Source organism: Tetrao urogallus, assembly GCF_951394365.1.
Source record: "Tetrao urogallus genome assembly, chromosome: 6".
Classification (NCBI taxonomy): domain Eukaryota; kingdom Metazoa; phylum Chordata; class Aves; order Galliformes; family Phasianidae; genus Tetrao; species Tetrao urogallus.
In genome coordinates this window covers 48,105,240-48,132,437 of record NC_136819.1, presented here as the reverse complement: position 1 = coordinate 48,132,437, position 27,198 = coordinate 48,105,240, and the positions used below count along the sequence as shown (strand labels likewise).

At 46.6% G+C, this 27,198-nt stretch overlaps 1 protein-coding gene across 4 annotated transcripts in view; it reads left to right on the top strand.

The window, feature by feature from the left end:
* Window positions 1-876: 876 nt before the first annotated feature.
* BCL11B (BCL11 transcription factor B) overlaps window positions 877-27,198 on the top strand; it is a gene marked incomplete at both ends in the record, with an annotated part of 88,854 nt that continues 62,532 nt past the window's right edge. For 2 of the 4 annotated variants that reach the window (XM_079537354.1, XM_079537352.1), the window contains 2 exons: window positions 877-934; window positions 13,919-14,284. In XM_079537354.1, coding sequence (XP_079393480.1) covers window positions 877-934; window positions 13,919-14,284 — 424 coding nt within the window. Of the gene's footprint in view, window positions 935-13,915; window positions 14,285-27,198 lie in introns of all 4 variants that reach the window. The other 2 variants (XM_079537353.1, XM_079537351.1) reach the window with 1 other exon arrangement.

Here is a 27,198-nt window from a genome sequence, read left to right as displayed (position 1 = left end):
TGTACAGAGGCAGCCCCAGCCATAGAGAGACAGAGCGCTCCCAGAGAACCAGGACTCCGCCATCTTCACATTGCAATATATAATAGTAATAGCCAGCACCAGCCCAGCTGCACTGGGGGCTTCCTTCCTTCCAGTCCCAGCGCCAGGCGAGGGGGGAAGAGTGCAAAGTGGTGCAGGAGCACGGGCAATCCTAAAGCACCAGGGCAGAGCAGTGCCACTTGAACTGGGAAAGAGGAGACACAGTTTTGGCTGCCCCTTTTCAAACAAATTCTCTCTAGATATCTACCCAGCAAGGGTCAATCTCTGAGAAACATTTTTTTTTTCTTTTTTGGGCAATTTTTGGCTGTTTGGGCAAAACCCAATTTCAGTACTTTTTTTAAAAATATTTTTTATTCCTGATTTTTTTTTTTTTTTTGCTTTTTAATTTTTTTTTTTTTTTTTTTTTTTTTTTTTTTTTTTTTAACCCTCCTGGTGGAAAAGCGCACTTGCCAATTTGCCAAGCACTCTGGAAAGAGGGGAAAAAGAAAAGTGTACTGGCGGTGCACATCCTCCCAAGTTCAAGAAGAGGTTTGGAAGTCCGAGTGGCAGAAGCAGTGGAGAAAAGACAGAGTGTGAAAGAGAAAAAAAAGAGCGAGAGAGCTTTTCCCGATGATGATGATGAATTTTAATTGAAAGGAGATCCCATCCAGTGCACCACAACATCAGCAAAAGGTGTTTTTTATTTTTATTTTTATTTTCTTTTTTTTTTTTTGAACGAAGAACTCGATCAAGAAGAAGAAGAAAAGACGCAAAAAAGCAGAGGAGGAGGACCGGCCCCCAACGCAGCCCCCAGACCAGTGCAGCTCTCCAGGCGATGCCAGTGTAAATGCCAGGGCAATGTCCCGTCGCAAGCAGGGAAACCCGCAGCACTTGTCACAAAGAGAGATTATCACACGTAAGTTTCGACTTGGAATCGGATCGAGCCGAAATCGAGGAGCGAAATTAGGGAAGGGGAGGAAGCGGTTTGGTGGGGGGGGGGGGTTGGGGGGGGGGTCTCCAGGAGGAACCAAAGCTTCGAAATGACTTCAGAGAGAGGGAGAGGAGAAGGGAATTAAAGAGGGGAGGGGGGGGGTGTGTGTGTGGCTAGGGGGGATGGGCTGGGGGTGGAGGGGGGGAGAAGCCCGAAGTTTGCCGTGCGTTTGCAGCGGTGCGGAGGTGAGGCGGGCGGGCTGCAGCGCGGAGCGGTGCGGGGAAGGCGCTGCCGGCGGAGAGAGCGCGGGGAGCGGCGGATGCGGGGACGCGGGGCCGGGGCGGATCGGGTCGGGTTGAGCCGGGCCGGGATGAACCGGGCCGCCCCCCGGGGGCTCCTCAGCTCGCCCCCCGGCCCCGCTCCTCTCCGCCCGCTCCGGGGAAAAGTTGGCCGAGCGCCTTGCATCGGCGTGACAGCCGGTCCGGGGGGGTGAGAACTAAGGTGGGCAGCAGGGACGGGGCTGGGGAAGAGGAGCGGCCGGGGGAAATTGATCTGGGAGGCGGCGGGCCGGCCGGGGAAGCGGCGCGGGGCAGGTAGATGGGCAGGCGGCAGCGCTGCCCGCCCCAGGTGCACCGCCGGCGGAGAGAACTCTGCTCCGAACGCGTGGGGAGGAACGTTGTGCTCGGCCGGGGCTGCGAAGGGGCCGGCGAGAGAGGGGCTGCCCCGAGATGCTGGGGGGCTGCAGGGCACGGAATGCGGCCGAGCAGCGGTTCAGGGCCGGAGCAGGAGCGGAGGGTGCACTTTCCCGAAGCTCCCATTGTGAAATGAAAACACACACCGCCCCCCTCCCCCCCACCCTCCCCCCTCAAATAATAATAATAATAATAAAAAAGCTAAAAAGCGAGGAGAGGGAAGGAGCTAGCCCCCCTTCGCTCCCCCCCCCCCCGGCAGCATCCCCCCTCCTCTCCGTTCCCAGCCTCTCAGCACAGCGAGAGGGGTGAGCGAGCGTCCGTAGGCAGCGCCGGGCCACGTCTCCGCCGGCCGCCCAGAACCCCACGGGGTTTGTGCCACGGGTGGAGGGGTCGGCCAGGTCCCCAGTGCCCTCCGCTGCACCGGACACGGGGATACAAAGCTTGCAGGAGTGGGGGCGGGGGGTTCAGGGGGGGTGGCTTCTACGTTTCTCTCCGAAAGCATCGGACCCGCTTGAGGGGGGGGAGTAGAGGAGGGGGGGATCAGAAAAAGCCGCGCACGCCGTGGGGAGGTTGAAGGGAGGGGGGTGGCCGGATTGAGTCTCCGCACCTCGCTGGGAAGGCCGGACCCCCCCGTTACCCCCACCTCCTCCCTGAGGTATCCGCAAGTTGCAGTGCTGCGGGGGGCGGCGGCGCGCACGGAGGCAGCCCGGGGCTGAGCCTGAGCCGCGGCGGATCCGAATATTTATGTTCAGATTTTAAAAAATTTAAATAAATAAAATATTCCCCCGGCTTCTCTCCCCTCCCCTGAAAGCCAAGAATAGGAGCCATCTGCCAGGAGCATTTGGTGCTTGCGAGCTCCTCTCTTTCTTTGTTACCGGTGATAAATTTCTGTTTGTAAGATTTCCCCGTGAAACGATAGATAGATGTGTATATGATTTTTCCAGCTCCCGTGAGATCTTTTTTCTTGTCGTAGGGAATGGTTTGGAAGGGATGTTTGGGGCTCCGAAATTTCAATTTCTTTCGCTCTTTCTGTGTTTCCTTTTTTTTTTTTTTTTTTAACCTATTCCTCCCCCACCTCCCCCCCAGCCCATCAGCTGGTGAAACACAAATGAAGATGCGTCTGGGTATCAGCTCTCTTTCGGGGGGGCATGGGGGGTGGGGAGTTGTTTTTAATTCATTGTTATTTTGGAACCAGATTTGCATCACCATAAAAGGTGGATTCCCCCCCACACTTCTTCATTAATCACATTTTTGTTATTAACCATCCGGTTTGGAAAATGCATTTCCCCTTTCCTTATCCCCACCCCCTCCACTACCTTTATTTTTATTTTAAATTTAAGAAAAAGCATCATCAACCCAAACACAACAGATCACCCCGTGCCATTTCTTCCACTTTCCCATCTCAGTTGTGAGGAGATGTGGGGTGTAGGGGAGGAGGGGGGAGTGCGGAAAATTGGGTTTGTTGCGCACGTCTGAATTTGTTTAAAGGAGTGAAATATTTCTTTTCTCACTGCTGTCGCTGCTTGGGGTGCTGGGGTGGGGGTGCTGGTGTTGGAGAAGAGAGCCAGGTAGGTTTGTTCTTCCAATTTGATCTCATTTTCTGATCGCTTTACTTGAAAGTAAATAATGAAGCAGGAGAGCATAGAGAGGTGCCGAGGAGCTGCGTGTACAATGGGTTTAGCGGGGAGGCTGGGGAGGAATGGAGAGCAGAGCAGTACACAGCTTCCCTCCCTCCTTTCTGTGTTTATCTCTCTCTCCATCCTAAGGAAGCTGGCGGAGAAATCATGCTGCATACTGAGCAGTGGCAGAAAAAAAGGAAGGTATCCAGGAGAGGAGGGGGTGGGAGCCAGGGGGGGCTGCGTTGGGTTGATGCTGGGGGAAACGGAGGCATTGCAGCGCACTGAGCCCCAGCTGCGGGCTGCAGGAGGGTGATCGCATGATCGCACCCTGCTCTGGTAGAGGTGCAGTTTGCAACCAGGAGATCGAGCTCTGAGAAGGGTATTGGGAAAGCAGTGGGCAGCAGGAAAGCGAAACACTTGCAGCAGAACAAACTCAACCCCAAGCCAAGCCTCTAAAGCCAGGATGGATTGAGAACTGCTTTCTGAAATCTCGCATTTATGTCATGTTTAGCTTGGGCTTCTGTTTCCCTCCCCCCCCCGCTCTCTGGTTTTGGCATCTGTCAGGAGAGTTGCATTTCAGGATGGATTGGAGGTCTGTGCCAGGCAAGGAAAGGGAGATGGGGAGAGAGATGAGAGAAAAGAAGAGAAGGGTTTTCTGACACCGCTTAGCTGGAGTTGATTGGGTTTCATGCTCTCGGTGTTCAAAGAAATGTTTAGACCCTGAATGTAAGGCAAACAAACAAACACAAAAAGCAGAGAGGCTGCAGTGGAGCTGTGCTCCAGAGTTGCAGTGTCTCATTAGCACCTTGGTCCTCAACACTGTAAAGTAAAGCGGCCTGTTCATCCTGGCCAGGCTCACCCAGGCAGCCCCGCAGTGCATGCATGTGCTGCACAAAAAGGGGAAACACATGGAGAGCACAGAGCAGCTCCAGAATACAGTGCTAGTGAACAGAGCAAACTTGGTGGTTGAGCTCACTTAGATGGGTGGACAAAACAAGAGAGGCAATGAGGTAGAGAAGAGGAGAGGAAACGGAGCTGTAGAGCTGCTCTGTGCAAAGAAACGTTAGTTTGGTTTGATTCTAACTGCTGATTTTCCAGCTTCGGATCTGATTTTTTTTTTTCTGTCTGTCTTTTTTTTTTTCTTTTGCTTTTGAACTTGAGAAATCTGCCTTCAAACCAGCTCTGCATTTGGGTTTCAAGGAAATGCAAAAGGCGAGAGCATGTGCAGAGCTTGCTGAGTGCAGGTTTGCAGGAGGCGGCAAAGCGAGAACCTTTCTGCGGAGCAGCTGCGAAGGTTGGGAGGGAGAGGCACAATGAGATTGTATGGCTGCAGGTGCAGGGCCAGTTCTCAAGAAGGTTCTTCCTGCCTGGTCAACAGGTTCCCTAGGAAAAGTAATAATTTCCTGTAACATTTTACATTAAAAATAATAACAAAAAGCACTCCGATTTTTTTGCATGTCAAAGTTCTGCAAATTGCTTCAAGTAGCTTCTCTTAAAACATGTTTAGATTCAGTGTCATGAGTGAGCTTTGTCTCGTGGAAAGAAACACAGTAGTGCAACCAACTCTCATGCAAAGAGACTGAAGGGTTAGAGAGGAAATCGTTTTGGTGATGGCTGCCTTGGCCGTGATACTCGCACAGTGCGCGCAGAACATGTCTTAGAAAGACGTTACATGTGTCGTCTCTAAATAGGGCAGGAAAGAAAGGGGCCGTGTGCTGTTGATTTCCAGGTTGCTTTTCATTTAGATCTATTTGTATTTGACGTGAGATTAGAAAAAATAGCGGCGTATGTTCATAGTTTCTGAGCTTTTAAAATATTTTGGTAAAAGTGCTGTGCAGTGATGGTGAATCTGGGCTGCTTCGTCCTTTTGGTTGATGCGCTCAGTGGCTGAGATGGATGTTCAGCGGGTGAGAAATCATTTTGCATTTGTTTGCCGCTCGGCAGATGAAGAGCATATTTAGTCAGGCTGCTTTAAATATTGAGAACCAAAAGTCTTAAAGGTTTTACAATCCAGTTGCATCTAATGGGAGCGGCCAGAGCCCCAGTCTTGTGCAAAACGTCTGTTTCTTTGCAGAACAAAGGGTTGTCTGGTGGCAGATTTGACAATAATTATGACTTAGAGGAGTGCGCGCTGGTAGAAGTCATACAAATTATCGCCATCAGTTCCCGACTCCAGTTGCCACCTCCTCGGCTAGCGAACCTTTCTCGCCTACAAAAAACCCTTCGCACACAACGTTGCTTCCTCTTCCCCATTTCCTACCTCCATCGCTTCGCGCTCCGCGCTGTTTGTTGATAGAAAACACTTTCCAAAATAAACTTTGCTGGCTGGCAGCCGTGCCGCCGGGCCGCCTCGCGCCAGTGGCGGCTGCTGACGACTAGGGGGAGCTCGGAGCCCGCCGATGTGCACTGGGCTCCGGGATGCGCCGCGCCGGGAGCGGCGGCCGCCGCGCGCTGTTCGCAGCCTCAACTTGGAGGATCGATTTTCACGCGCAGATCTTCCCGGCGCTCGGTGAGAGGGGCTGCGAGGCAGGCGCAGCTATTTTTAGCTAAATCGCGGCTAATCGACTCGGGATTACGGGAGGGAGGTTTTTTTTTGTTTGTTTTGTTTTTATTTTTTATTTTTAAATTAAAATTAGTTTTTAACAATGCTTTTTTTTTTTTTTTTTTTTTCTTTCTTTCTTTTTTTTTCTTTTTTTTTTTTCCCTTCTTTTTCTTGTCAATGTGCGATGTTTTAATTCTCAATTTGTTGCTGCTGGATAGAGATCAGGATAATGCTACCTGTACACCAGTGAGGCTCTGTTCGCAAAGGGAAACCCACGTTTGTTTTTTCAGTGGGCACATAGTGAGCACAAGAGCTGGAGCTACGCTGAGTTGGGGGGTTGATCACATCTACAAAAGCCACACACACCCCTGCCCAGAGGCTCTGCTGATGTGTAGTGTAGCTCAGGCCCTTATAACAAAAAAATCTGCAGCTCTAGCAAGTGAAAATAAACGAAATGAAGTGTTTCTTTCCTAAAGAGAAGCACAAACCCACGTAGACTGTGTAGAAGTTGCAGCTCTTCCAAGCTCTTCTCTGCCTGCCTGACTGCCCAACATGGGTGGACTTCAGCGGGACATTCCTTGCTCCAACGTGTGATTTCATGGTGTGCACATGAGAAGCTTCAATCACTGGATGTTGGAGTAGAGTTCACACTTTGCCCAATATAAGAAATTAATCAGAAGATGATATGGTTAGCATAGTGCAAACAGAGTCTTTTTTTTAGTACTTGGTATAGGGATGAAGATTATCCCGAGACAGGAAGGCGCGCTCTATTCTAACCTGAGAGAGAAGTAAATTAGGTCAGACGAAAGATCAGGGCTGTCATCAACTGTACAAAAACCCTTCACTCTTGCGTAGTGAGGGCCAGCAATTTATCTGATGATTTCTCTACTTCATTTAATGTTTGAATCGAGCCTGTTGGAAGCCCACAGCCCATCTGACAAACTGTTGACACTGAGAGAACGGCACCCAGCGACAGGAAACCTTCCCTTCTCCTCTCCCAAGCCCCTCAAACTTTGCTGATCGCAGCTTTGCTTCCATTCCACAACTGCTAACTTTTATGAAGAGGAACAAGAATCTCCCTCTCCTCCACCTCGGTGCCTCTGCCCCCCGGCACACGCACATGTACGTGCACGCTGTCTTTCCTCCCATCTTTCCTCTGCCTCCCTCCCATCCCATTCTCTGTGCTGGAGCCCAGCAGCAGCCTCCCAGCAACAAGATGGCTTCTGCTTCTCTGCCCAGGATTTCCTCTTGGGGCAATGACTTCTCCAGGGCCGCAGTGCAGATGTCGGCAGCCCTGGTCCTGTCTTGGTAGCAGCCTTGAGAGAAGCGCGTGGAAAAACAAACGGCGGCTGGGCTCCCTGCCTGCCTGAAAGTTACTGATGCCATAAAAGCACTTGGTGAAGTATCAGCATTGGCTGCAGATAGATTTATATATGTGTGCCTTTTTAATGAGGGAGGGAAAAGCCATCAATAACGGCACACATTGATAAACGCGTGATTCATTCAGCTGTTTCTACTACAGCACCTTCCTCTTTGGTGTTTATTTACTTTCTTAGATTGTAGCTGGGCAGGCTGCACACCGTTCCTCTGCACCCGCAGCTGCAAGCCTCAATCCAGCCGTGTGCTCAGCCCCAAACATCAGCTCAATCTGCTCCCTGCTCTCCCTCCCCACAACTGATGCCTGCTCTGTGCTGTAGACCTTTCCTGGAGCTTTAAGTAACAGCTTTTTCTTCTACTTCTTTTTTTTTTCTTCTTCTTTTTTTTTTCTCCTTTCCTTCTGAAGGAATATATAAAAAATGCCTAAAGCAGGCTGCTCGAAAACAAATTAAAGCAGAGGGACACACTTCATGCGTTGCAGGCACGCGTCAGTAGAAGGGGGTTAGAAGAATATCATCATTTTACTGGCAAAAGTGACACTAGATCGGGGATTTGATTAATGGTGCAGCATTCACAGGGACTTAGCTCTCTGTTTTTGACATATGCAAGTCTTTTGTGTAGTTGTCTCAGTGCAAGAAATTCCATTTTTTTTTAATTTTTTTTTTTTTTTTTTTTTTTTTTTCCTGGAGCAGTTGATAATTTGTATGTGCTGGATATGCCCAAGGTACTTTCCAAAGACTAAGCAGCAGACAGTGCAGGGTAGAAAAGGAATCCAAAGTTAAGGGGAAGGAAAAAAAACACTGGTTTACTTAACTTTTTTATGACCCCTTTTACTAAGCCACTGGAATAAGCCATAAATTCGCCGAATGTTATAATGAATACGCTTCAATGAGAGCAAAAAAAAAAAAAAAAAAAGAAAAAAAAAAGGCTTAAGGAAATTGTATATGAGCAACAGTGTTCCATACACAGTTGAGAAGCAGGCTCTTTTGAGACTGATATTTCTAAAAAAGAACAGAGTGGCCGTGTGTTTAATACGCGTTCAGAACTAATTACGGAATTTTGATCACGCCTTTTCAACCTTTGGGTAAGAACCCCGCGCTCCACGTATCCCTTTCTAAGGCAGCTCAAAGCCTGCACCAAAACACTGCTCCTTCTGCCTTTGTGGCACCGAGCGCTCCTTTCTCTCCTTGGCTGTCGTTGAGTTTTAAATAAAACAAATCTATTCACTGGGGAACAAAGCATGCTTTTAGATCCCATCATCACATCCCATTTTATCTGTGACGATTTACAGCTTCTGCAGTCTATAGAAGTCCCTCTGCATTTTACGCTCTCGAAAGCAGTAAATATTTTTTGGTGAACGTATAGTTTACTTAGGAGGAGACACGCCACTCCCTTCTTCAACAGTGCGTGGAGCTCCTGGTGAAATGCCATCTGACAAACGCTGAGATCCGTGCAGACCCTTGAATGTTCGTGGCTTTTGTTCCCTTTTGGTTCCGCGGGGTTACCGTACCGTTTCCCTCCTCGTTTTTCCTAAGTCCCGTGCCTTGCTCTGCTCCTTACAGCCGGGCTCGCTTCCTCCCAGGTGTGCGCGGCGGCCCGAACCGCTCTCGGAGTGACTCGGGACACTTTTGCAAAGCCGGCCGACCCTCGGGAGCCCGTGCGGGAGTTAACGGGGAGCCCCCCATCCCCTGGCCCCGCACGGCCCCGCGCAATGGGGAGCTCCGCGGTTTTGGGTGCTGAGGCTCCGGCCCCACAGGTGCCCCCGGACGCCTCGGGCTGCTCCGCGCTGCGCTCCGGTGCGCGGCTCTGCACGGCGCGGCTCTGGACGGCGGAGCCTCTCAGCTCTTCCAGCCGCCTTTGTGCACTTGGCATGCGGCTGAGTCTCTTGAAAAGTAGCAGGGAGCAGCCGACCCATTTGTTTCTGGGGCTTCCCCACAGGTTGCCTCTTTCGGCCAACTCAGCCTCGCGCTTGTTGTTGTTATTTTTATTTTTAATTTATTTGAATAATTGTTTTTCTGTCCTTGGAAAAATGAAGAATTGGTGGCAGCTAAGCTGCACCTGGTACTGCTTACTGTGATGCTGGCGCAAGGTGCAGCTGTGGACTCAACCCTGCACTCTGCAGCTGTGAGGGAACCTGGAGTGGGTTACTGATAAAGTCGGGCGGTGAGGGGCTGCATCGCCTGCTATGTGGTGTTAGTCATTGTGCAGTGAGGATCCTGACACCGACTTCTGCGATAACCCAGCTCGGGAATGCGTGATCCGAGCTATTTCCACTAAGCCTGTTGATGTTACAGTAAATGTGACATGTGGGTGTTGATGGAAGGGACATCGTTTTCAGGCCCGCTTTGGGCAACACCCTGACGAGCAGTCACTTATTTGTGCTCTCTCCTGCTTCTCTTCGAAGCCAGCGATAGTTGTGTGTGGGCTCCTGGCCCCAAGGCAGCCCCAGCTCATCCCAAGGGAGCACCCTGACTCAGAAACAGGGCTTTAACAGTGCTTATCCATCCCCCCTGGTGTAGGTTTGTGACCCCACTGCAGAAATGGAATGTAGCGAGGGAGTTCAACACGCAGTGCCCAGCACCAAAACATCCCTCTTCCCCGTTCCTATGCATCACTTTGATGACCAGGGGATGGAAAAAAAAAAAACAAAAACAACAAAAAACAAAGAAGATAGGAGCCCACTTTCTGACTCCTTTGCACCTTCCACTCTGCAGTGCAATAAAAACACAAGAAAATAAATCACTGGTGGCTGGACCCAGCCTCGTGCAAAGCCTGTGAACAAGCATCTACAGGACTGTCCTCTGAGGCCGTTGAGATGATTTTGAGTAGCAGTCTTTTTCACTGCTAATGGGCATGGTTTTGAGACATTTGACAGGCAGAAAGTAGTTAGCATGTGCATTTGCTTTAATGTTGGGCATAAGAGCATTGTTTGCATGGGGCGCGTATGCTGTAATGATGTCACCACGCTGCAAGAGGAGTGCTGGTGGTTTTGCGACACTGCCTTTGTGGAATTAAGAAAATTGTCTGCTGCATTTTGGCACTGTAGGCTTTGAGATGCTGTTCGGAATCCAGACAGTAAGCATAATGCTTTTCAAAGTGAAGAAATTGATTTAGATCGTCTTGTTGCATTGATTTCATGAAGCCACCGAATGACAGCGGTGTTGCCAATGTCCCTGCAGATCACTAGTCCCTATCGCCATGCTCACCTGGGAGGTGGTGTACGGCCTTTTGGAGGAGCCTCTAGGCACAGGGATAATGCCAGGCACACCTTAACACACCTGGAAGAACCTGGGCACAAGTCCTGCCTGGAAATAACTCGTTTGCATTTTTTTCCCCTTTTCCCACGTAAGGGAGATGAGATGTTTTCCATTCTCCTTTTTTTGTGTGGCTCGACATTTCCTTCTTAAAAAAATAAATAAATGAAATAAAATACTCCCGAGGAAACACCCTCCTCCCCCCAAACCCAGCTACCAACAAACAGAAATAAAACCACAGAGTTAAATTCAAATAATGTGAAGCGACTCATTTGAAACCCACAGACACAAGTGGAGTCAGAACTTAGATTGAGACTGGCCTAAATTGCCCCACTGCTATTAAAGGACTCCTGGCAGAAGATCTCTGCTGCTGTATTAACCAGGCGTGACCTGGTGCGTTACGGGCTGGACTTCAGGCTTTTTTCTCTTTTCCTTTGTGGGTTTTAAATCTCTCCTGTAATGTTACTTGAATGTAGGTTTTTAATGGCTTAATTGAGTTGTCAATAGGAAGCCTTTTTATTATTATTATTATTATTATTCTGAGTAAAAAAAAAAATATGCAAATTGACATGGATAAAATGCATTTGAAGTTCTATTCAGTATTTTGTTTTTCGTTCTTTTATGTCTGTTGTCCATGTTCTGAATAAGGGATTGTAATATAGCTCCTGCATTGTTAGGTTTACTGCCAGTCTCCTGCTTGATGATTTGTTAAGCTGAAATCAGACACAGAGTTGAGGCAAATAAAATTTTGGTAGTTTGAAACCCAATTACTACGGATCACGAGGGCTCCCCTCACCGAGCAAACGAAAAGCTGAATTTCGGTAAATGTGACGACTGCCAAAATATGAAGGAATACCAGATGTTATTTTAAAAAAGTGCCATTGCAGAGTCCTTGGAAAGAGAGAGTGAGAGAGTGTAAGTGAATAGGCATATGTGGATTTAACTAATATTCAAATGAACTGCGGATCTGAAAGGAAAGAATTCTCAACAGTTTAGCTGCTAAAACCTCCTTCATGTTTGCAGAGCTACGTGGTCAGGACCCTTATCAAATGCAGCAGTTTCGCTACATTTTCTGAAGAGCACAATTTAAATCATAGGGAAAAAAAAATCCTCACATCAAAAAGATAATAAAGTTGAGACCTGTGCTTTTCTTTTTATTTGTTATATATATGCCAAAATTCAGCCTTTGTAATTTGAGAGACCGACTTTAATCTGAAAGCTTTATAGGAACGTTACATGAAACTTGTAACAAACATTTCCCCCTCTGCCACCTTTTTCCTTACGACCTTGGGTTCAGTTCCTGTTTTCCTGTTGTCTTTTCCAGCTCTTTATCCCATCTCCTGTCTGTATATGTGCGTGTATGTCTCTCTGTGAGGTTTTTTTTTTTAATATTTTGACACTCTGCTCCCCCTTAATAGGAATTCTTCCTAGAAGTAGCGTGCGCGTTTCTAAAGGACCCTTTTCACAGTCCTTTTCTTTTGGCTCTAAAATGATGTATATGTAATTGGTAATTAAAGGTGCAAGCTCTCTTCAATATAAACAATATTGCTCAATGTTAGATCATTAAAGGGAACCGCAGCACTAAATAATTACCTTTTGCATTGTGACACACTTTTCACAGCCATCCGCTCTCTTCCCGGCAGTCCCTGTTCGGCACAGGGTTATGGTTACATTTTCACTGAGTCAAGGAGGCACCTTTTCATAACATAAATTGATGAATTAATTATGTAACGTTGTCTTCAAACTCCCTTTCAACTCAGATTAAAGGGAGAAAAGTAATTATGGGTTTTTAGGATGGTGCTTTTTGGTAACCTTGGGGTGAGCTGGGAAGCCAAAGCCTTCCTGTGCCCATTGTTGGCTCATGGGATGCGGTGTGCTTGAGTCCTTTGCTGGGATCTCAGTCCTTCCGTTCCCTCAGTTCTCTCTGTTTTGCTTCTCTGATGCAACTTGCAGTACAGCTGGTAGATACACTAATCAATTATTTATTCTGGAAGGGGAAAACAGGAACGATTCTTTTTCTAACCTGTCCTTTTTGAGGCACAACCAATTTTGTTGTCAGATGATACATTTCACCTTCTACCTCCTGTCCCTTTTCTATGGTCCTTGTTTATTTTTTTTTTCCTGATTTGCTGAAGAATGAGACAAAACTCCTTTTGTCTTTGGCCAGGAAGAGAATCCAGATCTGGATTATGACATCTGCTTATCTCGGTCTCACTTCTCTCAGCTATTTGTGTAACTTGCTTTCCCCGGGAAATCCATAAGCAAGCCACTCAGGCCAATAAAGAACATTTCTCCTACTATTCCTTTAATCCTGATTCGATTAGAGGTCTCACTTGCTGATTTACATACTGTTAGCTCCTCTGTTTTGTTCTGCCCAAATCCTATAGTCCTCATAGAGGCAAAACAGCCTTAGGCAAAAGTCAGTGGAAATTCTGCCCAAGTAAAGACCAAGGTTTGTATGATTTGGCAGTTACGCAGAAGAACAAGAGAAAATAAAACAAAAAACAAATATTGCCCCAGAAATGGATTGTGATCTATAATTACTTTATCATGTAAGAATTATCTTCAAAATGCTCATTAAAATATGCTGCATTTTATTAATGGTGAAATGAGAAATTGCTTATTTCCTAAAAACAGATTCAGATCATTCAGAAACGCTTTTGGAGTGTTTTGAGGGTAATGGTATGAAGACCACAAGGTCCATGGTCAAGATTTCTATAAAAACATTTACTAAGCTAAATAGCAACTGCACGGGTATTTGGCTGTGGTAAAATAAGTGGAAGATTTTGGGCTGAGCCAATATTCCAATATGTTACTCTCTTTCCCACTGTACACACTTTTGAAACATCTTCACTTTTCACGAGAATACATCTTGCTTGCCTTCCAGCAAACAGTTTTCTGTCCCACCGTGCCAATGGGCAGTCATTTCACATTGCTGATGTCTGTAATGGGACAAAGTGGTGGTACTGATGTCACGTGCCTGACCCTGCCTGCCCAGTGTTTCACTCCCTGCTTTTTCTCCACACTGAAATGAAAGAGGAGGCTCGGGTGTGTAAGACTTGCTGGATGGGGTCTTGGCCAGATGGCTGGGAGATGCAGTGGGAATGAGAAGGTGGGTTAAAAAGAGAGGAACCGTTTCAGAAAGTGACTCAGGGCTCGAATGTTTGCAAAATGGCTCTTTGCTGATCTCCTTACAGCGCTGGCAGCAGTGGGAAGGAGCTGTCAGGAAAGCTATGCCAGGTCAGCCTTTCCATTTTGTTTCAGGCAGGCTTGGTTGCAAAATATATTGAAATCATTCTGGGAGAGTGGAAAAGCTGAAAAATGAAAGAAAGATCTAATCAGTCTTGGCTTCTTTTGGGTGTGTGTGGGGGGGTGGCTGGGCCTCTTGCGATGCATCTGTCAGAGTCTGTGAACACTCAAAGCAATCTCTTTCTCTTCTTCCCTTGCCCTTTTCCTCCCTCTTTCTCCTTGTCCATATAAAGCAGAGGCTGACCATGTGGAACCGGCACTCGCCGACGAGGATGAGAGCCTGGCAATAGCAGAGCCAGGTGGCATCAGCATCGCTGCAGGTGGGACAGACCCCGACTTGTTAACCTGTGGACAGTGTCAGATGAACTTCCCGCTGGGAGACATCTTGGTTTTTATAGAGCACAAGAGAAAACAGTGCAATGGCACTGGTGGTGTCTGCTATGAAAAGAGCATGGATAAGAGCAGCCCTCCCCCCTCCTCACGCGCCGAGCTCAGGAAAGTGTCAGAGCCAGTGGAAATCGGGATCCAAGTCACACCCGATGAAGAAGACCGTCTTCTCACGCCTACAAAAGGAATTTGCCCCAAGCAGGAGAACATTGCAGGTACAGCATGTTTTACACTCAATCAACCGCCTAGGTAATCTTTTGACAAAAGCCCTGTAGAATGTGCCATGGAATGGAGGCTTCAGCCACAGGTCTTTGTAGGATCCATCAGCCTGGAGGTCCCTTGTGGCTCTGGGGTGCTCAGAGGGGCTGTGTGCCTCACATGTGGTCCAGTATACATCTCTGCACAGGATCAGCTCTCTGACACCAGGGGCTCTTTATCCCCCTGGAGAGAACCAACGGACGGTTTGCACACACAAAGGAAAAAGGAGAATGTTGGGGGTGGAGGAGCCATTTCAGGAATGTCCTTAGATGGGTAGCAGTGGTGTAGGAAGGGGGACTTTGGTGAGATGCTCAGTTCAGTCCAGTTCAAATGTGCTTCCTAACATGCAGACCCACTGGGAAAGGTCAATTCCTGATAGTGAAGTCGATGGAAAAATGCTCTTTCCGCTGGTGCTAGTGGGGAGAAGACTTGTCTGCGAGGGCTGAGCAGGGCTTCATCAAGTCCTTGCTCGTTCCTTCTGCTGGGGTGGATTTCAGCTTTCTGATTTGAGTTACTGACTGTGCTGCTTGTCTTGGGCCTCTGAAATGGCCGGAACTGGGTGGGGGACACCTCTATTTGCATACACATCCCCAAATGGGATTTTTGAAAGAGACTGACCCAGATGAGCAGATTGCAGGCATTTCCTTTTCCTAACCCCCTCAGCCGTGGTGCTCAGATAGGATTTAGCAGTTAGCATTTTCTTGGCAGATCCCCCTGGCTTGGTGGTGGACAGGCAGCAATGGCATCCACATGGGTGAACTGCTGGGAAATGAATGGCTGCTGGAGAGTGCATGATGTGGGGCAGCTTGTGGAGCACAGGGTGTTTCTTTTCTTTGCAGCACAGCACACGCTGCTTGCCACACTGAAAGGAAGGGCTGTGCTCCCTGCTAGAGAGTGGGTTTTTTGTGTTATGCAGCAGGAGCTCCCCTCAAACTGGCCTTTGTGTTCAAATTGACTGCATCCAGTGCAGAAGACCAGTGTCAAATTGTCATTGCTGCCACTATCCCAATTTCTCTAGGAAGTGTCCTACAGGATTAGATCTGACAGTCCAGAAACCTGACTGTAGTAGAGATGTTCCCACGAGGGGATTCCCAGCAGAGTAGTACTAAGCTCCTATCTTTACAATCAAAGCTTCAGCTTTCCCTCTTTTAGCACTGGAGGTGTGTGAGTCCCTCCCCAGCACCTCTGAACAGTTTGGTCATTGTGTAAATGGGGATGTGGACTTTGAACTGCTGCAGTCCTCAGACGTCCAGGTGATCTGCCTTGTAGAAAGGGGCATATCCTACCCATTGACTACCTCATCTTCCAGGAATCTTTAAGGGTGCAGACATCACCTCAATTCAGGGCAGCTGGTAGCTTTGAGGGGGCAATAACAGAGGCAGCCTCTGCTGTAGCACTGAAAGCATCACTACCGTAAGTCCTGACCTCATTCTTACCCTATCCTTTAGAAGCTGTAAATGCATTTCCTGGCAGAGATGAATCCCTCGTGGTGTAACAGTTTTCTGAGGGCTAGATTTCCTTCACAACTGATGGGAGAAGTATTCAGGAACTGCTTCTCCTCCTGCGTGCTGAAGGCCTCCTGAGTGGTGCTGAGCACTCCCAATACCTGCAAGCTGGATGTGCTCAGCTGCTTGCAGTGGGAACCCAGTGCTTAGTAAGGCTGGTCCAGGAAAACTACACTGTAGCTGCACTCCATATCTCACCTTTTACCAATCTGTGCCCAAGTTCAGTCTGAAACAAAGTACTTTAATGGGCATGCTCAGCTCAGAGGGTGCTGTCCTCTCCAGCTCCTGGGGGTCAACATCAGTGCAAGCAGAACTTTTGCCATGTAGAAAATCTGCAGGGAGAGAGGGGTGAAGGTTTTATTCACGTGCGGAAAAGTCATTAAAAAAAAATAATAATAAAAATTAAAAGCCAATCTGGAGCACCTAATCTCTTTCAGACTAAACTGAATATCAAATGAAAATACGTATGAAAGATTTTGAATTGAGAAAAATAAAAGAGTTTATCATTTGATTGGCATTTTCTCAGCAGTGCATGGAGATAGGGATATCCACTAAATAGTGCAGTAATAATGCTTTCTCAATTAGGAGCCCAGTTCTGAGATAAAAGATGCAGTGTCCTTCCATATTTTTTTTAATAGCAATGGATAGTTTTCAATAGTAGGATAAAAGCCTCACATTACAGCCATGGAGGGTAGCCATGAAAAACCCACAGAAGTCATTCACTGGAAAGGCTTTAGTGGGATATACCAAACCCCTTATTTATATTTCAATAGAAAGGCTTTCTGCATTAGCCAAGAAAATCAGAATCTGCATTTAACATTAAAGGTATTTCCCAGTGAGCGGCTGTAGAGCATTGTTGTTAGATTTGTTAAAAAAAGAGACTAAATACGATTTCATAAAAGGGAAACTTAATCTCTAAGGCAGCTTTCTCCCACCTCGCCACCCCCTCCCTTTATTTTTTTATTTTTTTTGTTAATAATGCAACAGCCTACAGTATTTTTACTTTATATGTGACGAAAGATATTCTTAGCCTTTCTGTACTGCGACAGGAAGAATGAATTTCTTTATTCCACCAAGAAATATGTAAAATAATCCCTTAGAAGTATGGGGAGATATGTTTGTTCAAAGCATTTAAAATGTTATTTTAATCAAAGGCACAAAACACTCTACATGCTGTGTCAGCTAAAGGAGACCATTACATTTTAACAGCAAATCATGCTCTTTTTCCCCCTCCTAGACAACCCCCCCCACCTTTGAAAATAACTTTTTTTTTTTTTTATTAAATAAAAAGGCGAAAAAGATTAAAGAATGAAAAAACTTCAGTGGCTCAAATGTATAAAGTAATTTAATATGGTGGAAGCATTAATTATTTTAGCTTAATTGAATTCTGAGGACTGCAGTAGTTGCATTTTTGTAGACAAGCTCTGTTTATTATTTCTTTGTGTAGATTAACAGTAAAGGAAACATAGATAACTTTCAGTTATTTATTGTAAAATAAATGTGTCAATTCATGTGTAAAGCAAGCTGTTCAAAGATAATTGAGTCTTTATATTTGAAGAGGGAAACCAGAAATCACCCTCTCTCCTCTCCGGCTCCCTGAAATATGCTGCCACCGCTGCTGCCCTCAAATAGGTTTCAGCTCCTCTCCTTGATCTCGTGTTATTTTTGTAGACCTTCTTATTTGGTTGAAATGATTTGTGCGGCCTTCTTCTGTGTGACTAAGCCGCAAAATGTTACTCAGCTTCCCAGAGCTGAGCGCAGCCAGCGTACATCAAGCGCTGAGCGTGGTTCTGCCCCTCGCACCTTTCTTCCCTCTGGGCACAAAGGTGCTGGGATGCAGCACCTCACCAACTACTAATTCTGATGTGGGGTGCTCCCTAGCTGTGAGGTCTTCACTTCCCTTTTTCTTTTTTGCTTTTCTTTCTTTATTTCTTGGTAACTCCATTCGTTCTGGTCACTAAATCCCTCCCAACCACATAACAGACCTTTTGCCGCTTACAGGGAGACAGGTAGAGCTCAGGAATGTGCAAGACTTTGCATGCATGCAATGCAAATCTCTAACCGCCATTTCAGTAGAGATAATGGCAACTTTATCTCTGCAATCAGCTTTTATCAGACCTTCTGATAATGAACTCTGTAATCTTTCCCGGACTGGTAACTTGCAAATCCAAGCTTTTCAAGGAGTTATCCCCCCCCCCATCCCTAAGGTATGTGCTAACATGTTAGCTGCCACTGTGAGGATGTGCCTTGTTCAGGAGCAGGTTGTCCTGTAAAGCTTTTTTCAAATCGGCTGACCTGGTTGACGATCAGTTCTGCCTCTCATATGGAGGATGTGATAGCATCAAGCAGATGTAGCAGATTGTTGCGCAGCAAAACAAAGCAAGGCCAATGAGTTAGTTAGGAGTTATCAGCCACCACTTCTTTCACTTCACCAGTAGCAGGTATTCTGGAAAAGTTTGATCACTGCTGTGTTTTGTACCTCTTCCTAGCTTTCATGTTTTTGAGATTTTAGGCATGACTAGATGAGCAGTTCTTGCTGAAGAGGGACCTGGAAATGCAGGTGTCCTGTGACTGACTGTCTCTCTCTTTTCTGTGCTCTGGGCAGTGTACCGCCACAGACACATGACAACACCAGCAGCAGAGGTTCATTAAGACAGTGTTAATTTCATCAAAGACAGTGCAAGGAAAGAGATGGGAGTTGATTTGAATTCCTCAGTCATCCTGTCCCAGCCGCCAACGCTAGTCTCCATACATTATGTACTTGAACTGGATGTGCATCATGAAAAAAAGGCTCCCTGTCAGAGGCAGGATTTAACTGCAACCCCTGCTCCATGAATGTTCATTTCAGGCTTTTGAATGGTAAAACTGCCAGTGAGAGAAACTAAATAACTCGCATGTGCTGGAAGCCAGAGATAAACACCGCTGCAGGTTGCCATGAAATAGGCTATTTGATATATTTAGAATTGTTATTTTTCTCCAAATTAAGATTAGTTAAATCCATGTGTGTTGTGTGAGTGATTGTTAACTCAATGGCATGGATTATCCTTTTTTCAAATCATGACAGCTAATTATTATTGCTGTCTACTCTGAGACATTCACTTACAATGTACCATTATGGACCCGTGCACCCATATTAGCCATAGGACTCAGGCAGCCATCATGATGCCTTCACACACGAGGGGAGGAAACTACTAACTGAAAGAAATCCACAGCTGACAGCAGCAATACTGGGCAGGTTGGAAAGAGTGTCCCAGATACTGAAGGGCATGAGGGCCATCCTTAGCGCCCTACTGCCCTTCCCAGGGCCTCTGTGGCACTGAGTTCTGCTTTCAGCCCCTCTCCAGTCTCATGGGTCTGGCAAGAGTGCCCTGTCCAAGCCAGGCAAGGAAAAATGCCATGCAGGGAAGAAGAGGCTTCCAGAAACGTGTGGTAACAGAGCCTGAGAAACCTGGGCTGCAGCTGAAATCCCCTTCGTGAGGCTTTTCCAGGCTTGTTCCTTCCCTTGCGCCTGCCAGGCATTCCCTGGTGGCAGAGGAGTTACCTGGCCTCCTCCTCCTACTCCTCTGTGGCTCTGTCAGGTGTTTAGCAACGTGTTTTGCTAATTGGTGCCTCTGAGCAGCACTAGGGACGCTTCAGGGCAGGGGGTGTGTGAAGGTGTCAGGCACAACGGGGCTGGCAGCGGGTTAATGAACAAACCTCCTGCCCCCAGAGGCCTCAGCTGAGCTTCTGCTTTGGGTGACAGGGAGAAAAACAAGGCGGCTGATCTCACCCATAGCCCTGCTTGCGCCAGAGGCAGCGCGGGGGCCGTGTTGGGGGAGCCTGAATCTCCTCCAGGGCCCCCTGCCCAGGTGTGGTATTGGTGGCTCTGGCCACCCTCCCCTTGGGTGGCTTCCAGGGGTGCGCTTCAAGCATGACAAGGGGCTGCTGAAATGTTGATAGCGTGAAGCCCTCAGGCTGCCTGTGGGGCTAGTCAGGACACAGCAAGGGGCCTTCCTGTGGTGCTAGTGCTGAAGCAGGAGATGGGCTGGGGGACTGTGCAAGCCACAGGCTGTATGTGGGTCTGTGGTAGGAGCAGAGCCTTTGAGGAGGGATGTGGTCCCTGTGGGGGATCCCTGGAGAGAACTCAGCACCCCTCTGTGGTGTTTCCCCTGTATGCAGTGGGTTGGTGGGCTAGGAGAAAGGAAGGGGAAAGGGAAATATGCCTGATGGTGGCCCATCAGCCTGAGTGGGGATGTGCTGGTGCTGAAGGTCACATGTGTATCCCCATGAAGGCTCTGTCTCACAAGCAGTCCTGCACAGGCAGCCGCTGCCCTATCGCAGCCTCTCTAAATCACGGATATGGCAGCTTGATGCTGCCCAGTGTGTCCCGCGCAGGCACCGGTGAGCACCACTTTAATCTGGGGAATAGCTGAAGGTGAGAAACCTGCTTCTTACGAAACTTATTTCCCCTTGCTTGAACTTCACCGCGCCCATGTGGCACTGCTCCAGTACTGTCTTCTCATCTTCTCTGCTGCGGTTGCCCAGGGCCCATTGGCCGCCCTCCATGACATTTGTCACCACGGTGCCACCAGTTGTGTCCTGCCTGGGGTCCAGACTCGCCGTGCACCGGGGTCTGGCAGAGGCTTTCCCAGCATCTGTGATAGCCAAGTGTGAAATTAATCACATCGAGTTTTAAAAATAGGCTAAAAAAAAAAAAAAAAAGACATTGAGGAATATTTTGCCCTCAGTTCTCCCTGCCAGTTTTTGTTTTGTTTTGTTCCTCTCACCATCCTGTTTTTCAAAGTTATTTTATGCCTTCTGCACGTGGTTAGCAGAGCTCCCATGGGCAGGGAGGGTGAGTAATGGTGCAGGAGTGGAGCAGCTGCCCATAGAGTCCCACCGGCCCCGTGCTGCCTCGGTTCCCCTTGGTTAATTTCCCTGCAAGCAGTGGTGCGCTACCAGATCGGCTGAGTCGTGTGGGCAGAGACCTGCCCCCAGCACAGGGTGCCGGACTGGAAAAAGGGAGCTCACTGCTGGTGTTTTTTCTTTCTAATCACACCAACTTACAGTCATCTTACTTAGGCTGTACTTGTGACAAGGCTAGGCAAAACCTTTATAACACAAGTGTCATTTTGCAGGCTGATGAGAGATTTTAAGAAGGTCATTTGGTCCATTTGTTCTGAAGTGGACATGTGTCTGGAGTAACTCAGTAAGAGCAAAATTTGCTCATTTACATCAAATTTGCACTGCCATTTCCCTCTTCTGATTCTAGACTTATTCAGAGGTAGAGTCCAGACAAAATGTCAGCCAGCAAAATGTTTTGTTGCTTTTCTTTGGGACCTCTTGTGAAATGACTTAGGCTGTATGTGGGAGACCAGAAACTGTGCATTTCTTTGATCATTAATAGCATGGAAAGATTGGTAGATTTTTGAAAACACTAACGGTGAGCGATGAAAAGTCACTGGTCAGCCAGTCATTAGTCATTTTTCCTGACAATTTCGCCAGGAGCTGTCAGAAGCAAAGTAAAAGTAGTACTAATAATCATATAGACTGTTTTGGCATTTGTTTTGATGTGACTAATAATAATAGGCTTGTGTGCTCAGAGGAGCACTGCCTACAAGAAAGGAATTTGCATGATTTTGCAGGGGAATTTTGCACTGGAATATAGAGAAAAGAAAGCTGGTTGCATGGAAGCACTATAAAACAGAAAAGCTAGATGCAAAAAGTTGCTGGAACTCTCCTGTGGTGAATAAGTACATAAAGGTACAGAAAAGGCTCCTTTGCTTCAGCAAGACAGAACGCTGCTATGGAGTGAGGTAGCCTCCCTTCGTGCCTTTTCCATCGATTGTTTTTCTTTCTCAGCCCATGTTTGAACTGCGCTGCCTATACACACAGTGACCAAATCAGCTGTGACATAAAGGCTGAACTTTTCTGGTGTTTTTTTGAGATTGGAACATTTTTCTATCATAACTGGAGGAAAAAAGAAAAAAAAAAAACCAACAACCTTGTGAAGTAATCATACCTTTTGTACAAGAAATGCTTGGATTTCTGTGTCATGCCACATCACTTGTGAGGGCATAGATTTGGGGCTGAGATCCAAGTCTGTGTCAGAGTCGAAGATGGGGGTGAGAAACACAGGAGAGAGGCCAGGTATGGAAATAAAACTGCATTTTCAGGAGACAGCACTACATGCCTGGAGACACTGGGTAGCTCTCAGAGCTTGGGAGAAGCACATGTTTGCTCCAATGAGAGCACCATTTTCTGCATGGCTCCTTCTCCCCACTCCCTTCCACCCTCCAAATGGTAATTGGTGGGCTGTGCAGCATAAGTGTGTTTTTTTTAAAAAGTGGGTGGGTGGGGTATCTAGGGATTTGGTGTCTAAGCTCAGGAGTTAAGCCGGAAATCCCGGAGATGTAATGAAAACAAAACGGACTTTTCACTCGCGCTGTGGCATTCTGGCAGTGAGAACACTTTCGTGAGCCAATGTTTTCATTGTAGGTTTTCTCGAGAGAAGTAGTGGAAACGAATCGTTAACCCCTTAACAGGAATAAATGCGGTTGCTGCAGCAGGGAGAGGAGAGCTTTCTTGGCTCTCAGTTGCCACGTTGGAGAGCTGGGGTGTGTGCGTATGTTTGTGTGTAGTGGGGAAGGTGGGGTAAATACCGCTTGTAAGAAGTTTAATAATCTTAATGGCAGATGTGAAGTGGTTACTTAGTGGTTGTTGTTTTTTCCTCTTTGCATGTATGCCTTTGCAGAAAGATTCAAGTGTGATCAGCACAAACCACTACTAAGCCCAACAGCTCTTAAACTCGCTCCTTCTTACTCCTCTGTTCTGGCATTTGGTCATTTGTTTCTGGAGTGAGATGTGGGGGATACTGCTCAGCGGTCTCTCAGCAGGGTCATGAAAAAGATGCTGATGGAAAAAGACCTACCAAGTAGCAGACCCCAGTTTTCTTGGAAAGGTGAAGCACAGGATATGTGTGTGTAGCGGGCATGTTACATATTTAGCTTTAAATGTCCAGCAGCTTGGCCAGCATTCAGCATTACAGGAGTAAGCCCCTTCATTAAAAATAAGGGTGTTTGGGGAGGAAGGGAGGTGGGAGTGATTAATCTAATTTAACTTAACAGCCACTTTTGGTGGAGAGATTGTGTTTCCCTGTCCTCCATGCTCTGATTAGGCTGCATTTTATTTCAATTTTTTTTTTCACCTTTTGATCGTGGCTAGCACTTACCACGTTTCTCTCTCCACTCTCTCATTAGTGTATTTTATCTGTGCATATTCTTGCAAGCAGTACAGAGCATCAGCCCCCTGCTCTAGCTAAAGAGCATCTCATCTACTCTTTAGCATCTCGGAAGAGCAATTAAAATCATTGTACACCTTCTTCCAGCTGCCCTAGATCCTCCGATCCGGCTGCTGCATGCAGATCCTGGGACTCTTGGTGCTAAGCAGACTTTGGATGTAATTGCACAGCTACTGCAAGGGGCTGTGCCTCTGCAGCTGACCTTGCTCAGCGTGTCTGGCCTCTGAATAGATGTTTGCCTTCTTTCTTTCCACTTTGACAGCTCCCCCCTCCACACACCATCCCCTCACTCAGCCCCAGCCCACTCCCTGTCTGCTCATGCTGGAAAAGCACTATGTTGGGAAGGTACTGGTGACTGCAGCTGCAATGAGCAGAAGCAGAGGAAAGCATCAGTTCTCCTGCATTTTCCTGTTTGAAGGGAGAAAAGGAAAAAAAGATATGCTGGTGAATAAACGATGGATCTACATTTGTTTAATACCCACTGCTTTTGTGATGGTCATTTAAACAAGGCAGAGTGGTGGGGGATGAGAGAACAAGACAAGGCAGCAGATGGGGATTGAACAGCCCTGTTCTTCCTTTAAGACATTTATTATTTTCAGTCAAACCTGTAGCCAGCTAATATAACTGTAAAAGTCTTCTTTGAATTATTGGCAGAGTGCTCCAGAGTCTTCTGTTTGGGCTGATGTACTTGCGTGCAGGCAAGATCCAGGTTTGCATTTAGCACCTACTTGTTTTATTTTCTTTATTAAAACAACTCCTAGCTCATTTTTTTGCTTTCAATACTCGCCTTCCGTTTCCCGTTTTCTGGAGTGCCCTATTACTAGCTCATAAAAAGAGTTAGAAACTGAAGGGAAGTTTCCTGAGCAAGAAAGAATCTTTTTTAGCTTTTTTTTTTTTTTTTTTTTTTTTTTTTTCCCCTATGGCTTGGCCTGGAGCCAACCTGTCTTTCAACAAGTAGAGAGCCATTCCAAGTTGAAATTTATAGAGCAGAGTCTAGGTTCAAGGGCTGAAGCCCGCCAACAGCTCTGGTCTCTTTGTTACTGATTAATTCTGCAAGCAGTTCAGCTGGTTTGCTCACTTCTGCCTCCTCTTCACAGCGCTGCGTCGATTCCGAGGCGGCTGCTGCTGCTCCCCCTCCTCTGCTTTTCAGCAGCGATTTCTCCCTTTGCTATTCCCAAACTCATTTTAACCCCACGCAGTCCAAGTTGCACTGCATCAGCTTTATAGTAAAATTAAAAAATTCTTTGACTGTTTTTTTTTTCTTCTTTTTTCTTTTTTTTTCTTCTTTTCCCTACAGCTAATTTTAAATGTCTGGAGCTTCCCATTTCACTTCAGCTCATATTAACAATTGCTTCTTGGCATCGTTTGGAACCAAAGTTCCCAGGTTTTAATTAGTTTACTCAAACGCACACAGCGGGGCAAAATAGTTTCTTTCAGCTTTACCTGCAAAGGATGTTTCCTGTCTCAGCGAGGGGGTTTCCCTGGTGGAGGGATTTGAAAGGCAGAAGTTTTCAAGTGGTCTCAATATGGGGCCCCACAAGAGTGAGTGTGGGAGGTGAGGGGGAAAAACAGCAGGAAGAAAAAAGGAGAAAAATCAAAAAGAGTTCGGGAAAGTACCTTAAAATGAGGACAGTCCCAATCCTGCAACAAACTCAATGTCAAATCACAACCTTATTGGCAGCAGCGAGGGTTCTGCCACTGGTTTCAGCAAAGGCATAGTTTCACTCTCTGCTTGCTCCGAGCTGTAGGTATTCAGATGGTCCTCTTGCGTTCAGCAGGATTACTGATGTGCAGAAAATTAAGCACGCCTGTAAACGTCGGCAGGCTGAAAATCTGCGCTGGTACTTTCAGACCAAGTGAAACGCATGTGGGAGGTTTTTAAAGAAGAAAGTGCATGGGAGTTTTAAAAAAGGAGAGTGTAGCTGAGCCTGCCATTTTTAAGTGCCGTGGGGAAAAACCTGGGTTGCTATTAAAAATATCGGAGGACTAATGTGTTACTAATTGTGTGACAATTATCTTCTTTAGAGCATTCGATTGCAAGTCCCGAGAAAATAAAAAGATGAGGATGAATGGCTAGAGATTCAGGCCTGTGTTTCAGTTCAAACAGTTATTTTCTATGAAGTAGAAATTAAAGCAAGCCAAGAGGTTCACCTTACCATGAGTCTTGGTTATTCTGCTCCTGGAAGTCTACTTCTAAGTAGGTTATTTAGAGAATTAAAAATGAGCAACAACAAAGAAAAGAAGCTCAAACCTAGTAGCTGTCTGAGACCTCTATATGTGGCTTTACCACAAAGCTCTTAAATTCTTGTTTAAACATTTCTCCAAAGCTGTTACTCAGGAAATAAAAATGTGTGCTGTTTGTCTACAGCAGATTAAAAGTTTACCTTTAATGTGACAGCTTCTCAAATCTAGTGTCGGAAACATGCCTCTATTTTATGGTATTGTGAAACAGGTCTGGACCAGAAACAATATATTTAACTAAGAGAGAATGAGATAGAATTTGTGGGTTTCTTTTTTACTCTTTAATGGTTTATAACCAGAGACCTCTGCTATGTCTGTCTGAAACGTTTGTGATACAAATGGCTAGCACATGTAAGCCACATTTTGAAATTGAACAGCTAACCTTAAAAAGTCTTAAGTTCAGCAGAATGCAACTTTTTAAGTCCATGGACAACTCTTTGTAAAGATCTGGCAGAGGAATCTAAAGGTTGTTTCCCCCCCCAAAAAAAAAACATTCATAATTTTGGCTGTGGAAAGCTGAAAGGCAGGCGAGCTCTGAGAAGGCTCTCACATCTGCCTCAGCCTGTGTGCCGATTCCCCGGGGTCCCATTTATAACAATCTAACAAGATAGAATCTGCCTTTGAGTATCAGTAAATATGGCTAAAGATCACAAAACTGTACTCATAATTGTTCAAGACTAAAAGGCAGAATATAGTGTGTGATTAATGTTTATGGTACAGGGCCTCTTTGTGGAAAGAAGTTAAAGCAATAAACCCCAAAACCCTCTAAAAAAACCCAAGCCCCCACTGCAGTCCCCTTGGACTCCACTGCAGAATGCCTTTTTTTTTTTTTTTTTTTTGCAAAGTTCTTCATTCAAGAAGAAATATTTAAATGGGGGCAGGACACAGATGCATCACTGTCTGTAAGAGATCTCTGGTAGGGGCACCTGCTTATGTTAGAAGGAGTGGTGGGTTGGATGAAGTCTCCATTAGCACTGCAGCTTTGCTGCGGCTGGGATTTGTTCAGGGCGAGGGGCAGACGGCAGTAAACCTGACCCTTACCCAGGTGGGGTGTTGCATCAGCATGCAAGCTGTCCCTCTGCGGGAAGCTTGGGAACTCCTATTGTCCTCACTGTTGGGAGGCTTTGCTGTTGTCTGGAAAGGTTTATTTTTTGAGTGATAGTGGGTGGAGAATGCAATACAGATGGATATGTTTCTCTCTTTCATTAGCTCTTTTAAAGTGCTTGTTTAAATGCATTCAGTTTGCTTTTCAAAAGGTAAATGTCAATGATTCAAATATCACTGTTAAAAAGAAAAGAAAAAAAAAAGGTTGGACTTTGTTAAAATTCTGGTCCTGAAGTGGCAGAGGTGACTCTGGATGTTGTTGTAGGGTGGTTGGTGCTGGTTCACATCTAGGGGTGGATCCCTCTGCAGCACAGAACCTAGACCAGGTTCTGCCTGGAGCAGGCAGCATGGGGATGACTAGGGTGAGGTGTGACTGGGAATGAATGTTCCATACTTTGGGGAGTTTTGTTTTTTACTGAAGGAAGCCTGGTTGGTGGGGTGAGACAGTAATCTAGGTGTGCAGAGCACTGTGCTAGCAGAAATACCACTCTGGTGCACTATTATGGAAGAAACTTGGCATTTCTAAAACTGTGCTCCAGTATTTTTGTTTTCCACTCAGGCCCTGCTCAGTCCCTGCACTTCTTCCAGCCCTGGCTTGGTGATGGCAGTGCTGAATAGAGCTTACCTCTGTCTCTGTAACCCTTCTTGAGGCAGTTCTTTGTGGTTGACAGGTGAAGCAGAGAGATCATCAGCTCTTTCCCTAAACCTACCATCCCATCTTTGTTCCTGAGAGTAAAGCAAG